This window comes from Rhinatrema bivittatum, chromosome 1 (assembly GCF_901001135.1).
Source record: "Rhinatrema bivittatum chromosome 1, aRhiBiv1.1, whole genome shotgun sequence".
Taxonomy (NCBI): Eukaryota; Metazoa; Chordata; class Amphibia; order Gymnophiona; family Rhinatrematidae; genus Rhinatrema; species Rhinatrema bivittatum.
In genome coordinates this window covers 468,443,952-468,461,873 of record NC_042615.1, presented here as the reverse complement: position 1 = coordinate 468,461,873, position 17,922 = coordinate 468,443,952, and the positions used below count along the sequence as shown (strand labels likewise).

Below are 17,922 nucleotides of genomic sequence, written 5' to 3'. Positions count from 1 at the left end.
TATGTATGAGAGAGAGAGGGAGCCTGTTTTTGTGAAAGAAAGGGTGTGTGTGCGCATTTAAGGAAGGATAAAGTTTGTGAACCCTCCTTCCCACCCCCTACTAATCCACAGCAATCTCAGACTGGAAATCAAAAGGTCCCAGGTATGGAGAATGGGGATTTTTAAATCCTTATTAGTTTTAATTATTGGCTGTTATTTGATGTCTGATGTTTTAAAATTTGTTATTGTTGCTTAGGAGTTTAAAAAAATAATTTGAGTTTTAAATTATTGGATGTCAGTTTTGAAATATTTTTATTAGTATAGTTTTACTGTTATTGATATTTTATATTGATATTTGATGTTTTATGAGAAACAACAATGTTTCAGTTTTTCCATTGTTGCAGTGCATACAGAGTCTGGCGGCTTGTGGTTTCCAGTTCAGTTTTTGTCTGCAGATTTGTATTTATACTTCTGGTTTCTTTATTCTGTATTTTGGTGAGGGTCTGTCTGTGTTCTGCATGTGTGACTGAGGTGACATATTGTGCTAGCATTTAGTTTCTATAAAGGGATCTATAGCAGCCTGACTTGTTCTGTTTCCCTAATAAGAGGTGTATTGGTGTTTTAGGGCCTGTTGTAATATTTGCAGTGTTGTCTTTTCATAGGTAAGGTTCTTACTGTTTTGAGTCTGGCAGTTGTGTGTGTGGCAGTTTTTGTGTAGGTACGGAGTACATTTTTTTGTTTTTTTTGTTTACAGGATTTTATATTGCACAAGGTAGTAGAGAGACTTTGTGTTACTATTACTGAGGTGACAACAGAATCTGAATATTTTTTTCTATGTTGAATGGTAAGGGGAAATGTCTTTGTTCTTTAGTGCACCTTTTGTTGGGGGAGTTTTACTTAGTGGTTGAAACTGGCCAGTGATTTTTTTTGTTACTTAGAAGGTTCTTCTGTCTAGAAATGCCACCAAGATGCATGCCCAGCATCTTGCAATAATGGTTAAAAATGTTTGTAGCAGTACCTCTTGATTTATGAGTGGCGGTGTCTTGTGTCTGCATATATTGAATTTGGTAACAGCAGGTGTGGTGAGAGCTATTGGATCCCTGTCAAGATCAAAAGAACATGATGATTTCCCTGTGACAGGTGATTTTCTTTAAAAATAGTAATAATTTTCAAAAAATACCATGTTTGGGTGTTTGGGGCTGGTAAGGAAATAAATGCACCAAACCTCTCTCCACATCTCCCTTTTAGTATTGTGGGCCTGTCTCAAACATCCCTCGTTCACCCTTCCCAGTCATCTCTCTCTGTCTTTGATCCATAGTCCATCCCAACCAGTCCCCCTCTCTCCTTCCACTAGTCCATCTCAGCCAGTCACTCTTTTTCACTCTCCATCAGTCCAGCCCTGCCAGTTGCTCTCTCGCTCTCCCCAAGAATCCAGCTTTGCTAGTTGCTCTTTCTTTCTCTCCCAGTCCAACCCCTCCAGTTTCTGTCTCTCTCTCTCCACCACTCTTTCTCCCTCGCCAACCTATCCCTCCACTAGTCCCATCTCTGCTAGTCTGTCTCTCTACTCTCTCTCTCCCACCCTGCCAATCACTCTCTCTCGCTATCTTCCTCCTGCAGGCAGTTCCCCCCAGTTGTTCCAGATCCAGCTCTGTGGGTACCTGCAGTTACTACATAAGTTACTGAATATGAATATATTCTACCACATTTACTGATGTGTTTTGCAATTATATGTATTCTGTTTATATCAGTAAGCATTGATTTTATGAATGTTGTGCATATAATTATTTCTTTATTACATTAATAACTTTTCTGTAAACAGTACATAACTGTGATAAGAATGAAAGAAAGGCATGTGGGGGTCCACAAAAAAGTTTGGAACTTGAAAAGGAGTCTACGCTCCCAAAATGGTTTGGAACCCCTGGATTAGTGCAAAGACTGCATTTCTTGTAGTTCAGTGAACTGATAGTCTTTACCATTTGCATTTGGCTTCTTTCTGTCCTAGGCCTGAGGTTGAAACTGTGTGTGGCTAAGGAATCCTCTAGGGCTATGGAGGTAAACTTAAATTCAAATCAGAAATAGAAGAAAAACATTTTGTATCTATACAGAGTTTTTTTGGAGAAAAAAAATTACAATGTAGGTAAATGAAAAATGTCTTCTGCTGCTGTCTGGATTTTAAGGCATTGCTCTCATGAACCAAAGGGAATGTAAATCCTTAGGGAGACTGGCACTAGAAACTATCTACAAGACCCTGAGCAGGTATATTAGAAGATAGTGAGTCATTGCAGTGGGGAAGGGATGATTATATAGTCTTCTCCTTAAACCAGCACAGCATATTACAGTTTTTCTCTTATTGTTTTAAAATAAGTACTAATTGTATATAATACTATTGCATGTACTAAAATTTATAATTTTATAGGAGAAAATGGGATTGACTCTGCCACTGATGAAGAAGGAGATAAGGGTGCAGACATTAGTCAGTGAGTACAAGCACTTTTGATTCTTGTAAGGTATTTTATGTATGTTTTGTGTTTTGCTTTATCTTTACCTTTGTCTGATCCTTGACACCAGGGTGTATACAATCTCTAGCTGCCAGAGGGCTAGATGTAAACCAGCCAAGGCTGAACGCATCATAAACTCTCTTATAACAGCAGATGTTGCCCAGTTTAGCACTCTACTGAGAGTCCTTCACAGGCATACACAGCATCTGCATTCCGTGAGCAGATCCAGAGCCACAGGAATATGTGAATAAGAAAATTTTCATCACATAATAGATTCAGTTCAGTTTGTATCAATTACAATGCTTAGTAAAACTCTTCACGCCCTTGCATATTTTTCACATTCTGCTATCTGAAAAAATAGAAATTAGAATGTATTAAAAGTAGGAGTTTGGTTGAATTGCACAGCATACTCTACTCTTTCATCATGAAAGAGCAATTATAGAAATATTCCAAAAGTAATTAAGAACAAAAAAATGTTTAATTGTATAAGTCTTAACATTCTTTATCATAGCAAACCCAAATTAGCTCTGGTTCAAAACATTTCCATAACAATTCCCATACAGGCCAATAGAGAATGGTGCGCTCGGCTGAGCGCACCGTTAGCCCCCGTTTGGCCGTGTGTTTTCGACACGCTATTTTTACCCCTTATACAGTAAGGGATAATAGTGCGTGGAAAATGCGCAGCCAACCCCCCCACCCCTCCCCCCGAAACTAATAGCGCTGATCACATGCAAATGCATACCTATTAGGTATTCCCCCGCAAAACAGAAAACAAAATGTGCGGCCAAGCCACACATTTTACCTTCAGAAATTAACTCCTGCCAAGGGCAGGAGTTAATTTCAGACAGCACCGGGTAAGAATACAGAAAAGCAGAAAAAACTGCTTTTCTGAACACCCTCCGACTTAATATCATAGCGACATTAAGTCGGAGGCCCAAAATTAAAAAAAAAAAAAAAAAAAAAAAAATTCTTAAAAAAAAAATCTGCCCGCGGGTTGGAAAACGGACACTCAATTTTGCCGGCGTCCATTTTCCGAACCCATGGCTGTCAGCGGGTTCGACAGCCGACGCCGGTAAAATTAAGCATCGGCTGTCAGACCCGCTGACAGCCGCCGCCTCCGTATTAGCGCGGGTCCTAATTTAAATACTGGATCGCGTGCCCAGTAGAGGTGCCCGGGCGTGTGTTGGGAGAGCAGGCGCTGGCCTCGCAGCGCCGGCTCTCCCGTGCAGTTTACTGTATGGGCCTGATTATAAGTTAAATATAGATCACTTGGATCCAATTACAGTAGGTGACCTGATTCAAAATCACCTGGATGAAGAATCAAGCTGTTTCTTTTGTATAAAGTGAATCTGAAGCAAAGGTCAAAACATGCTGAACAATAAACTACTAAAATAACTCCAGGATAATAGTATTCAAAGGTACAAATTAGGTGAGGGTTTAAGAAAATGTTAATGTTTGAAAATCCTTTGTGGCTCTGTCAGGTTTATCCTTGTAAAAAAGAAACATTTTGGCACCACCAAAAGACTGCCCTTCAAAATCAGTAGCTGCAGGTTAAGGAAACTGCTGTGGGAGGTCCTAGTGAGGTCTAAAATTACTTTAAAAGGTCTCTGAGACTGGGGAAAATGTTGACTTTAAAAATTCCAATCCTGTGGGAGCATTGAGAAGAGAAAAAGATTTTGATGCTGGCTGAAGAGGATCGATGAGTAATGCTTTGGGAAATTTTATATCTTAAAAAGTTTGGGGGAGAGGTGAAATGGTGGGGTATATTCTTTAATGAATGTGCCTGAAATAAGCAATCATAAGACAGGTAATCCCATTGTCTCTCTTATTCCCACCCACCCCAGTTCATTTTTTTATTTATATTTTATTTATTTATTTATTTGGGTTTTTTATATACCGGCATTCATGATAAGATCACATCATGCCAGTTTACATTTGAACAAGGTGTGCAGGATAACAATAAAACTGGAACTAGTGCATAGGAAATGAAGTTACAATGAACAAGGGTAATGGAACTGGGAGAAGAGAGAGAAAGACATAAGTAAGTTAACATCATAGATAATTATTTACAGAGCCGGTGTGGATCCATTCTTTGAGTGGATGAGGTGAGATTTAGGAGTGTTCTGGGAAGGCTTGTTTAAATAGCCAGGTTTTAAGTCTTTTTCGGAACGTAGGGAGGCAAGGTTCCTGGCAAAGATTCGTGGGAGTATATATAGGCAAGAGACACTTTCACATTAAAAATCAATCAGGATTTTATCTAAAACACAGGATTGCCCTAGCCCTTAACAATAATTTAATTATCCCCTTACAGGTCACTACCATATTATCAGTGCGTACACCACACAAATTTAAAGGACTCTGATTTACTCATCCCTACTCCGTTAGCAACCTAAACTTAACTAAAAACTCAATAATATTAAGATGAAGACAGCAACCCGGCAGTGAGCTGGGACCTTCCAGGCTTTTGCATTGAGAGGTTGTATATGTGCACCCGGTGCAAAGATCTCCTGGCTCTCAGAGGCGAGTCTGATTTCTGGAGGCTAGCGTGGAGGAGCTGAGGAAGACAGAGGGCTATATAGAGGAGACCTTCAGGGACATAGTAGTCAAGTTCCAACTCCAATCTGGCAGGGTCTGTGCTGTCTTGGAGGAGGAAGGTCACCTGGTCGGAGACCATCACCCTGGTGCAGCAGGAAGTGATCCTGTAGCAGGGACCTGCTCTCCAGGTAATGCATTATTCTCTAGCACCAAGGACAAGTCTCCCAGGGCTATTGCCCAGAAGGAAAAGGGTTAGGTTGGCAGTCATAGTTGGTGATTCGATTATTAGGATTGTACATGGCTCGGTCACTTAGTAACTTGCCTGACTGGTGTGAAGGTGGTGGATTTCATGCATGACCTAGATAGGATTTTAGACAGTACTGGGGAGGAGCCAGCTGTCATGGTACATGTGGGCACCAACGACATAGAATGGTGTGGGAGGGAGGTTCTGGAAGCCAAGTTTAGGCTTTTAGGTAGAAAATTGAAATCCAGAACCTCCAGGGTAGAATTCTCTGAAATGTTACCTGTTCCACATGCAGGTTCCCAGAGCGTTGGAGTCTCAATGCATAGATGAGACAATGCGGGGAAGGGGATTCTGTTTTGAAAGGAGATAACCTTTTGGGCATGGGGAAGTCTTTTCCAAGAAAGACAGGCTACATCTTAACCAAAGTGAAACCAAGATGCTGGTGCTAACCTTTAAAAAGGAGATAGAGAAGCTTTTAAACTAGAAAAGGGGGAAAGCTGACAGTTGCTCAGCAGCACATGGTTCAGATGGAGGTATCTTTGAAAGATACTAATTAAACAGGAGAGTTAGGGCATCACAACAGAGAGGTTCTAATAAAAGCAAAAGTAGTCTATGTATCTATAAGTAAAGAACCACCTGAGTTAAGATTCCAAATTATCCCTGTCAACTGATTAATACAAACAAAAAAACATACTTTTGAAATATCTATATGCCAGAAGTCTGAGACGTAAGATGGGAGCGTTGGAGTGTATAGCACTGTATGAAAAGTAGATATAATTAGCATCTCAGAGATGGGGAAGAAGGAGGATAACCAGTGGGACAGTGCTATACCAGAGTACAAATTACATTTCAACAATAGGGTGGATTAGCTTGGTGGCGAGATGGCATAGAGTCCAACAGGATAAAGATCTTGCAGGAAACTAAATGCATAGTAGAATATTTGAGTAGAAATCCCAAATATGCTGGGGAAGAATATAGCAATAGGGGTATACTACTGTCCAGTTGGCCAAAATGATCAGATGGATGATGAAATTAGGGAAGCTAACAAATTTGGCAGAACAATAATGGGGGATTTCAATTACTCCAATATTGACTGGGTAAATGTAGCATCAGGACATACTAGAGAGGTAATATTCCTGGATGGAATAAATGACTACTAAAAGGAGCAATTGGCTCAGGAAATGAGAGGGAGCCATTTTGGATCTAATTCTTAGTGGAATGCAGTATTTGTTGAGAGGCAACAGTTAATGGGGCCCCTTGGCAAAAGTGATCATAATATGATCAGTTCCCTGTACGTACCCGGATCAGCCCAGACTGCTGGGTTTTGCCTCCCTTCCAGCAGAAATGACTACTTCAAGGAGCAATTGGCTCAGGAACCAACAAGAGGGAGCCATTTTAGATCTACCGTATTTTTCGCTCCATAAGACGCACCTGACCATAAGACGCACCTAGGATTCAGAGGGGGAAAATTAAAAAAAAAAAAAAATTGTGCTAAACCGGCTCTGCTTCTGGGCATCTTATGGAGCAAATTAGGGGAGTGCATAGCTTTTTTTTTCTCCCCATTTTGTTTTCGGGTCTGGGGAGGGCCATTTCGGTCCACTCCCCAGATGAGAAAACTTTTCTTTCTCTGGGAACCCCCAAACCCCCCCCCCCATCCCAACCCTTTAAATTAACAACCTCCACCCCCCTGACCCCCCAAGACCTGCCAAATTAATTTCCTGCAACCCCCCACCCTCCTGACCCCCCCAAGACCTGCCAAACGTCCCTGGTGGTCCAGCGGGGGTCCAGGAGCGGTCCGGGAACGATCTCCTGGGCGTGAGCCGTCGGCTGCCAGTAAACAAAATGGCGCCGACGGCCCTATGCCCTCACTATGTCACTGAGACCGACCGGTCGGTCTCAGTGACATAGTGAGGGCATAGGGCCGTCGGCTGCCAGTAAACAAAATGGCGCCGACGGCCCTATGCCCTCACTATGTCACTGAGACCGACCAATAGCAGCGGTCGGTCTCAGTGACATAGTGAGGGCATAGGGCCGTCGGCGCCATTTTGTTTACTGGCAGCCGACGGCCCTATGCCCTCACTATGTCACTGAGACCGACCAATAGCAGCGGTCGGTCTCAGTGACATAGTGAGGGCATAGGGCCGTCGGCGCCATTTTGTTTACTGGCAGCCGACGGCCCACACCCAGGAGATCATTCCCGGACCCCCGCTGGACCACCAGGGACGTTTGGCAGGTCTTGGGGGGGTCAGGAGGGTGGGGGGTTGTAGGAAATTGTCGGCAGGTCTTGGGGGAGTCGGGGGGGGGGGGTTTGTTAGATTTTTGTTTGGTTTTTTTTTTATATTCGCTCCATAAGACGCACATACATTTTCCCCCCACCTTTGGGGGAAAAAAAGTGCGTCTTATGGAGCGAAAAATACGGTAATTCTTAGTGGAATGCAATATTTGTTGATGGGCAACAGTAATGGGGCCACTTGGCAATAGTGATCATAACATGATCAGATTTGACTTAATTCTGAAATGGGGACAATAAGTAAATCTACAGTTATAGCACTAAACTTTAAAAAATGAGACTTCTATAAAATGAAGAAAATAGTTTGAAAAATACTGAAAGGTGCAACTACAAATGTGTAGAACAGGCATGGACATTGTTTAAAAATACCATTTTAGGAGTATAGTCCAGATGTATTCCTCACATTTAAAAAAGGTGGAAGGGAGGCCAAATGACTGCTGATATGGATAAAAGGCAAGGTCACAAAGGCTATTTTAACCCAAAGAACTCTTCTAAAACTGGAAGAAGGAACCATCTGAAGAAAATAGGAAAAAGCATAAATTAATTGTAAAACATTGATAAGACAGGCCAAGTGAAATTAAGCTGGCCATAAAGGCAAAAACTTGTAGTCATTTTTTTGTGGTTTTTTTTTTATATATATCCGAAGCAGAAAGACTGAGGGAGTAGATTGGATCGTTAGATGATCAAAGGGTTAAAGGGGAAGGGAAGATAAGGCCATCATGAAAAGACTCAAATTCTTTGCTTCGGTATTTACTAATCAGGATGCTGGAGACTGAAATGGTTTTCAGGAGTGAGGATTCAGATGACCTGAACCAAATCACAGTGAATGTGGAAGATTGAGTAAGTGAGACTGACAAACTGAAGAGTAGCAACTTGTTCAGACCAGATGGTATACACCCTAGGATTTTGAAAGAACTGAAAAATGAAATTTCAGATCTATTTATAATTTTTAACCTATCATTAAAATTGTCCATTGTACCTAAAGATTGGAGGGTGGCAAATGTAACCCCGATACTTAAAAAGGACTCCAGGATGATCCAGGAAACTATAGACCGGTGAATCTGAATTCAGTGCCAGAAAAAATTGTAGAAAGTATTTTAAAGAACAAAATCACAGAACATATAGATAGACATGGTTTAATGGGACACAGTCAGCATAGATTTACCCAAGGGAAATATTTCCTCACAAATCTGCTACATTTTTTTGAAGAGATGAATAAACATATGGATAAAGGTGATCCAGTAGGTTTAGTATATTTGGATTTTCAGAAAATATTTGACAAAGTCTCATGAGAGGCTTCTAAGAATAAACCATGGGATAAGAGGCAATGTCCATTTGTGGATTGCAAACTGGCTAAAAGATCAGAAACAGAGAGTAGGATTAAATGGTCAGTTTTTTCAGTGGAGAAGGGTAAACAGTGGAGTGCCTCAGGGTTCTCCTTTTAGACTGGTGCTTTTTAATATATTTATAAATGATCTGGAAAGGGGTAAAATGAGTTAGGTGATCAAATTTGCGGATGACAGTTATTTAGTTGTTAAATTACAAGCAGATTGTGATTAATTGCAGGAGGCCCTTGCAAGACTGGAAGACTGAGCATTCAAATGGCAGATGAAATTTAATGTGGACAAGTGCAAATGATGCACATAGGGAAAAAAAAAGTAACCCACGTTGTAGTTACCCAATGTTAGGTTCTGTATTAGGAGTTATCACCCAGGAAAAAGATCTGGGCATCATATTGGATAATACATTGAAATCATCAGCTCAGTGTGCTGCAGCGGTCAAAAAAGCAAATAACATGTTAGGAATTATTATTAGGAAAGGCATGGTTAATAAAATGGAGGATGTCATAGTACCTATGTATCTCTCCATGGTGAGACTATACCTTGAGTACTGTATGCAGTTCTGGTCGTCACATCTCAAAAAGGATATAGTTGCACTAGGAAAGGTTCAGAGAAGGGAGACCAAAATGATAAAGGGGGTGGGACAGCTCTCCCTTATGAGAAAAGGCTGAAGAGGTTAAGGCTGTTCAGCTTGGAGAAAAGATGGGTGAGGGGGCATATAAAATCATGAGTACTAGAATGAGTAAATATGAATCTTACAGGTAATAGGACTAGGGGGCACAGTGTAGTTAGCAAGTAGCACATTTAAAACAAATTAGAGAATATTCTTTTACACTCAATGCCCAATTAAGATTTGGAATTCATTGCCAGAGAATGTAGTTAAGGCAGTTAGTGTACCTAGGTTTAAAAAAGGTTTGGATAAGTTCCTGGAGGAGAAGTCCATAAAACTTCTATTAATCAAATTGACTTAGGGAATAGCTACTGCATATTACTGAAATTAATAGAATGGGATTTATTTACTGTTTGGGTATTTGCCAGGTACTTGTATCTTAGATTGACCACTGTTGGAAACAGGATGCTGGGCTTAATATACCCTCAGTCTGACTCATATGGCAACTTCTTATGTTGAAGATTACTCCACAAGCATTGTCTGTATGGGAGGATGGAAAGAGAGAAGATAAACCATATGATGTCGCATAGCGTTTGCAAATAAATATTTAGGGGATGCTGCATGCATGTGGGGGAAGGTTGTATAATCTGATGAGACCAAAGTGGAACATTTTGATCTCCGTGCTAAATGTTACATGTGGCAGAAAACACAGCACATCACCTTACTAACACCATCCCTACAGCAAAGCAGCAAGGATAGAGAGATATGGGAAGATTGAGGGAAAAATGGATGTCGCAAGGAATAGGAAGATCATGTAGGAAAATGTATTCCAGTCTGCCCATAGACTTGAAACTGGAGAGAAGATTCACCTTTCAGCAGGACAATGATCCTAAGTAGAAGCAGCAATGGAATAGCTCAGCAAGAAGAAAAAGTGAACATCCTTGAGTGGCTCAGTCAAAGCCCAGACCTGAGAACTTGAAGGCTGCAGTGCATGGACAATCCACAGCCAACTCGAATATGCTTGAGCTGAGCTGCCAAGAAGATGGGACAAAAACTGCACTATCCTTCTGTACACAGTTGCTAATCATTTATCCTAAATGACCCATGGTAGTTGTTACTGCAGATTGGGCTTCCACCAAGAATTGAGTTAAGGGTTGAGAAAACACATGCAGTCAAGACTTTTTGTTTTGTTTTTTTTTATTCTTAATTAGTTTTGGAATATTTTATAATTTTTTCATGATGAAAATGTAGATTCTCCAAGGACAAGCAGAATGTCAATCCTCACACATAAGTGACATTATCCTGTAGAATCCGGTACATAATACCTATGTCAAAGTTTCTAGAACTTTGACTATTCCTTATTAAGCATACCATTATGCTACATGTACATGAAAAGTTCCTTCAGTCTTTTTTTCTGTTGAGTCCTCAAGTCATGATTTTGTACCTCATGCTCCTGTTTTCTGGGCCTTTTGGGTTTTTTCTAGATACTAAGATTATTTGTCACAGGGTCCTGCAGTTTTTGTCCCTTGTAATTACCCTAGGTAAGGTTTTTTTTTGGTTGTTTCTCTAAGTTTCCGTTCAACTTCATATTCGGTTTAGCTGTGGTGCACACTCTGTGCCTGCTGGTTTCGTCATTACTGCCATCGGGTTTGATTTTGTTTTCCTCTTATTTTGGCTGATCATGCAGGAGGTTCCAGCACTGCCCTCAGTGATAAGGACTGTCTTATCATGGATCCCCATGATAGATGTATCCTGTTCCTGGAGGCATGGCATGATACCTAGGGATGTCGAAAATGTGCAACCGTGACCCAAACAGGAATCCGGTCCCACATGGAATTGATGGAAAAGCATTTCAGGCACCAGAAGACCAATCCATGGACATTGAAGGACCTTGGAGCTGCATCGGTGGAGGGAACACCATTGGCATCAGTGGGGAGGGGGAGAGTTCTGTTTGTCTGTTCCCTTGATGCTGCTGGCTGACTGAGAACCCAGAAACAGACCGTTGTTTGACTCTTCCCAATCCAAGGTGTCTGGTTTTGCCTCTTCAGTACCAGCATCGAGGAAATCCCATGCTGAACATCGAGAGAAGCTGAAGAAGCATCAGCATTGGTCTCCATAGTTGCCTGATGCCAGGAGCAGAGATGGTCCAGCACGTGCTGAGAATCCCTCTAAACAGTCCTGAGGTAAGGAGAGCTCATCCTCTAAGCAAGCCAAGGACTTGTGACAACTTCCACTGGCCCAGGTGTCTGTCACTGATCCACCTCTTGGTTCTGAAAAAGATGTATGTGGTCATCCCTCCTGCCTACCATTCGGTGTTGGTTTTGGTGATCTTCAAGGAGGAGTTGGATAGAAATATGTTGCAGGGCCTCTGAACTGGAGCATCGACAGCATTGAAGCAGGCACAGTCAATCTTCAAACTTCTGCTCGATAACTTGCAGGTGCTTGTGGGGAAGTGCTGGATCCGATGCCGATACACAGAGGGGGATTGGGATCAGTGACCACTGCCCTGCTGTTAATCTATGGTTGCTCAGGGAAAAAAGGTTCCCTTGGCTGTCAAAGTACTTCAGGATCTAAGCCAAGACAGCCTAGTGCACTGGTTCTTGGGGGGGGGGGGGGGTTTGAGCATCAAGGGAGTCCTCACCACTGGCAGACCAGGGTGAGTCTGACTTTGAATACTTTTAGGGGTGCAGCTATGACTCCGTAGATGCTTCTGAAGAGGTGTCGATGGGGCTTCCCTCCAACCCCTCTCCTCCACCAGAGGGAGAGAACCTTTCTTTCACAGATTTTGTCAGGAAAATGGCTGAGGCCATTCTATTTACTTTAGACAAAAGATGAGTCCAGAAGTAAAATGGTGGATATCCTCCAGTTTGTGGAGCCCCCAAAGGAAGTCATAGCAGTCCCAGTCCACTAAGACATTTAGGAGGTACAGATGAGCATGTTGGAAAAACCTCTCTGTAGCTCACAAACTCATCTGGCTATGAGCCTTGCATCTCCATCCAAAAGTGCAGGATATACTTGCTGACGTGCCATGTACAAGAGAGAATCTCTTCATAGTGAAGGATGAAGTTGCACAGATCAGAGATCACTGTACAAATCTCCAGAAGCTCTCTGCTGGCACTCAAGACCCAGCCTCCTCCCTCAGGAGGTATCTGAGGCCAGGTCAGAAAAGAGACTTTTTCCAGTTGAAAAGGCACTGTCTTCTGCTCCCCCATGCCTAAGGCAGCAGAGTGCACCTAAACCCAGACAGCAACTCAGTCAACACCTGGGACAGGGATTTGACTGGATTGCAGAGAGCATAGCCAGTATCCTGGTACCCATACCAGAGGGCCTTCTGGTCAGAGGGAGGCTACTTTTTTATATTTCATTTTTATTAAATTTTCCAGTCCATATCAAGTGCCATCACTGAACCAACAATAAAATTATATAATAAAGCCAATATAGGCCCAGAAACACAACCTATTGTAACCCCCGCCCCCCCCCCCCCCTATAAATCTGCTCCTCACACTGAGAAACTCTATCCCATTCTTTGAATATTTTCAAATCTTCTTAAAAGGCCATTAATCTATCTTAATGAACAGCTGTAAATTCTTCAATATTATAGACTCTACCCTAATAATTTCCTATATAAATCACATAAACCAGGAGGGTGGGGTCTCTTCTAGGGTGAATCAGCTTCATATCTTGTTGCTACTGAGATTTATTTGTTAAGAGGTAAAGAAGTCTCCTTTATCAAAGAGCTAAATAAAAAATAATTTTGGATGCCACTCTACTTGAATTGTTATATTAAAATTAACTTCGGTACCACTTTCCAAAACTGTTTTATTACTACACATCAGCACCGAATATATCTCATCGTCCCTAACTTCCCCCCCCCCCCCCCCAACACTCCTACCAACACAATTGAGAAGCAGTATATAATTATGTAATATCTGAATGAGATACCATCTATAATAAACTTTGTAAGTATTCTCTCTGAAATGAGCAGAAATAGATACCCATCCTCTTCCTCCAAAAAAGATTCTATATCGCTTTCTCAATCCACCTCATGTTCGAGTTTTCTTGCTAGGTTCGAAAGCAGTATTTTATAAATCCGTGAAATTAATCCCTTTAACAAAGGCAGTTTATAAAAATCTTTTCAAAAGGGGTGCAAGGCTGTTCTATCAAATTTTTAGCAATACATTTATCTAAGAGTCTTGCTTGAAGAGTGGCGCTTTAGAATTTGCTCGTCCACTAAGAGGCTTAATCATGGTCTCCCTGTGTGTTTATGAGGGAAAAAGGCTGGTCGTACAGCAAAACCGTAAGTTGCCTTCAGATGCTCGGGGTCATTGTTATGGTCCCCCTGGTGGGGCAGGCTGCTATTCCATTTATTTTGTCGTCCCCAAGAAAAAGAGAACATTCCGCCCAGTTTTGGACTTGAAGGTCAACATGGCTCTCGGTGTCTCGTTTTTGGATGGAGACCTTGCGTTTTGTAATAGCGGCGGTGCACAAGGGGGAGTTCCGAGCTTTCCTGGATTTAACCAAGGCATACTTGCATATAGGAATATGGCCCGATCATCAAAAATTTCTAAGATTCATGGTCCTAGGAAGGTATCTTCAGTTTTGCGCCCAGGACTTTCACCAAAGTGATGGTTGTGGTGGCTGTGGCCCTCCGAAGGGAAGGCATCTTGGTTCACCCCTATCTGGGTGACTGGTTGATTTGGGTGAAGTCCGAGGTCCTTTGTGGTCAGGCAGTGGACTTTGTCCTCCAGTGCCTGAGATCTTTGGGGTAGATAGTCAGTCTTCCCAAGAGTCATCTTTCCCCTGCTTAGAACTTGGAGTTTCTGGGAACATGTTTTGACACCAAGGTGGGGAAGGCTTTTCTCGCCGAGGAACGCAGTTCAAAATTGCAGGCTCAAGTTCGTGGATTGTTGGAGAAACAGGTGCCCAGGGTCTGGGTTCCATGGCTTCCACCTTGGAGTTGGTTCCTTGGGCGTTTGCTCATATGTGGCCTTTGCAGTCAGTGCTTCTGTCCTGTGGGGACCTGATGTCAGAGAAGTTTCAGTTCCCACTACCACTTATGCAATTAGCCAGGTCCAGTTTCTCATGGTAGCTTGGTTGGACCATTTGAGGCAGGGAGTGGACTTGGAGGTTCTGGACTGGATGGTTGTTACCAACAATGCCAGTCTCTATGGGTGGGGAGTAATGTCAGAATCAGTCCGTCCAGGGTCAGTGGTCGGTTGAGGAAGCATTGTGGTCCATCAATCGATTGGAAATGAGAGTGGTGCAGTTGACACTGCGGGCGTTTCTACCTCAGTTGCGGGGGAAGCCAGTAAGGATCTTGTTGGACAATGCGACAGCGGTGGCTTACATCAACCGACAGGGTGGCACTAAGAGTTGGGCGGTGCCTCAGGACGCCCAGGAATTAGCTGGGCAGAGCAGCATCTGGCGCTGTTAGTGGCCTCTCACATTGCCAGCACGGAAAATGTATAAGCAGATTTTCTCAGTTGACAACAGCTGGATCCTGGAGAATAGGAGCTGTCAGAGGAAGCAATGCAAGTTATCAGTCACAGATTGAGCAGGCCACATATGAATCTAATGGCAACTTTCCGAAATGCCAAGGCCCCATGGTTCTTCAGTTGAAGGGAACGAGTAGCAGAAGGGGTCAATGTCTTAGTTCTGCCTTGGCTAAGGGACATTCTTCTATATGTTTTCCTGCTGGTGAGCAAAATTGTGTGAATAATAGAGATCCATCTAGGTAAAGTGATTCTGGTAGCACCAGTGTAGCCAAGGCGGCTGTGGTTTGCGGATCTGATCAACCTAGCAGTGGGCGGTCTGGTGAGGCTCGCGCATCTGCCAAAGCTCCAAATCAAGGCCCCATATTTTCGGATCAGGCGAATTGTTCTGTCTCACGGCTTGGCTTTTGAGAGGCAGCACTTAAGGGAGAAAGGAGGATATTCGGAGGATGTTATTTCTACTCTTGTAAGCTAGAAAGACTACCACCTCCTTGGCATATGTGAGAGTCTGGAGAGTTTTTGAGTCTTGGTGCATGGAGCAGGGGGCAGATCCTAGCCGAGCGTCCATGTCACTTATTCTGTCTTTTCTGCAAAGAGGGTTGGTGAAGGGTTTGTCCTTTAACTCTCTCAGAGTTCAGGTGGTGGCAGTGGGCTTTCTTTATGGCAAAGTGCAGGGAGCGGCCTTAGCTGTGCATCCAGATGTTGTGCATTTTCTCCAAGGGGCGAAGCATTTACGCCCTCCATTTCAGAAGCTGTGCCCCTCCTGGAGCCTTAACTTAGTCCGTAAAGGCATGATTGCGGTGCCATTCGAGCCTCTTAAAAGGGCTACTTTAAAAGATCTCACTTTGAAGGTGGTTTTCTTGATGGTGATTTGTTCCGCTAGAAGGATTTTGGAACTTCAAGCCTTATCGTGTAGAGATCCTTCCTTAAGAATTTCAGACTTGGGGGTGGGAGGGGGGGGGGGTCTCTTTGCGGACAGTTCCTGCCTTTCTACTGATGGTATCATAGTTCCATTTAAGTCAATCGGTGGAACTCCCGGCTTTCCCAAATTTGGAGGCTAAGATGCCTCATGCATAAGAGTTGACTTTTAGACGTCAAGCGTACATTGTTGCGGTATCTTATGTTCCAATTGTCAGATCATCTTTTTGTGCTGTGAAGTGGAACAAAGAAGTCACAAGGCGTCAAAATCCATGATTGCACAGTGGTTGAAGGAAGCCATTGGCGCCATGTTTATCTATCTGTCAATCATCCGGTCTCAGAGGGCTTAAGGGCTCATTCTACCCATTCCCAGGCGACCTCCTGGGCTGAGTGTCAATGAGTATCGCAAGAGATTTGCAGGGCAGCCACTCAAAAGTGATTACACAGTTTTGCCAGGTATTGTCATTTGGGCATCCATGCCTCTGAGGCCATGGGTTTTGGTGAGAGTGTACTTTGAACTGGACTCTCGCGTTCCCACCCCGTTTAGGGAAGCTTTGGTACATCCCAGAAGTCTGGATTGATCTGGGTACATACAGGGAAAGGAAAATTGTTTCTTACCTGCTAATTTTCATTCCTGTAGTACCACAGATCAATCCACAGTCCTGCCCAGTTGACGAAGGGGGTTTGGAGAGTCCGCTCGATCTTTTATTGTAGTTAATCTGAAGATTGACACAGGTTTTTGTTAGTCTTGCATGTTTTTAGTGTGGGCAAGGTTACCTGTTAACTCTTTCCTCTTCCCTCTGCTCATTCGGGGGGTGTTATTCCATTATTGGTATTGTTATCTTGGCTTGGGTACTTATCAATACGAATGGACTGTAGGTGGCACCTCGGGTTATGTGGCAGTGTCAGTGAAACTTTTTCTGTCTCCATCTGCTAGAAGGGAGACAAAACCCAGGAGTCTGGACTGATCTGTGGTACTACAGGAACGAAAATTAGCAGGTAAGAACCAATTTTCCTTTATTGTTGTGCCTGTTGGAACTTGCTTTGGTTTTTTGTTTGTTTTTATCTGTAGCTAGAAATTCACCCATGTGGGAGGACTGCCATTCTTCTCGTCCTTGGAGGAAGCATAGTTGCTTACTTGTAACAGATGTTTTCTGAGGACAACAGGATGCCAATCCTCACGAAACCCACCCTCCTCCTTGTGTAGGTTATTCTTGAATTCTATATTATGAGGCTAATGGGATCCTGTATGAAAGCGTGGTATGATGGCATACTGAGAGACTCTGTTAAAGTTCTAGAAAGTTTGACATAAGTTTTCCCTGCCGGGCTCCATTGGATGTTGTCACTTGTGTGAGGACTAGCATCCTGCCATCCTCTGAGATCCCCTGTTACAGGTAAGCAACTCTGCTTTATTCTCCCTCCCTCAGTGTAACAGAGCCTTGAACTAAGAATTTGGGGATCAGCAGCTCCTGAGGAGAAAGCCTAGCTCCCTTCCTCAGTAGAGCACAACCAGAGTCAGGAGGCTACCAATTTTACATTGGCACTTGGTACCCCTCTCACCACCTCATGGCTCCCCACTAAAGGGAGCAGAATTCCTAATTCTTTAGGTAAAAAAATAAAGGTAAGGAACAATTGCCTTTTCTGGCAGTAAAGTGAAAAGAAAAAAAGGGATGGAGGCCATATGGAGGAGCAGGAAGAAATAAGGAATAGAAAGGACTGCCGGGTGCCTGAAGCAGTGCTCTGGGTTTTTTTTGTTTTTGTTTTTTTTTTTGTATGAAGTTGGGTGAGTTAATTTGGGCTTCTCTTTAGTCTCGCCTGCGACAGTAAGATTTTGGTGTGTTGGGGATATCATGGTGGTGGCCACAGAGCACGGGGAAACAACTCCACTCTGCAGCACTTATAGGCTCCTCAAATATCTATTGGGAGGGGGAGGCCTTAAAGTTCTGGAGCTCCTGTATAGAATCAGGTGGCAAGCAGCAGGAAGAGAATTTTGGTTTCCAGCTGCAAGTCATTTTG

The 17,922-nt window shown here is 43.0% G+C and overlaps 1 protein-coding gene across 7 annotated transcripts in view; it reads left to right on the top strand.

Moving 5' to 3' along the window:
- Positions 1–17,922, top strand: part of CAAP1 (caspase activity and apoptosis inhibitor 1) — a 171,795-nt gene that overhangs the window by 61,567 nt on the left and 92,306 nt on the right. For all 7 annotated transcript variants that reach the window (XM_029606341.1, XM_029606351.1, XM_029606369.1 and 4 more), the window contains exon 5: positions 2,396–2,456. In XM_029606341.1, coding sequence (XP_029462201.1) covers positions 2,396–2,456 — 61 coding nt within the window. The remainder of the gene's footprint in view (positions 1–2,395; positions 2,457–17,922) is intronic.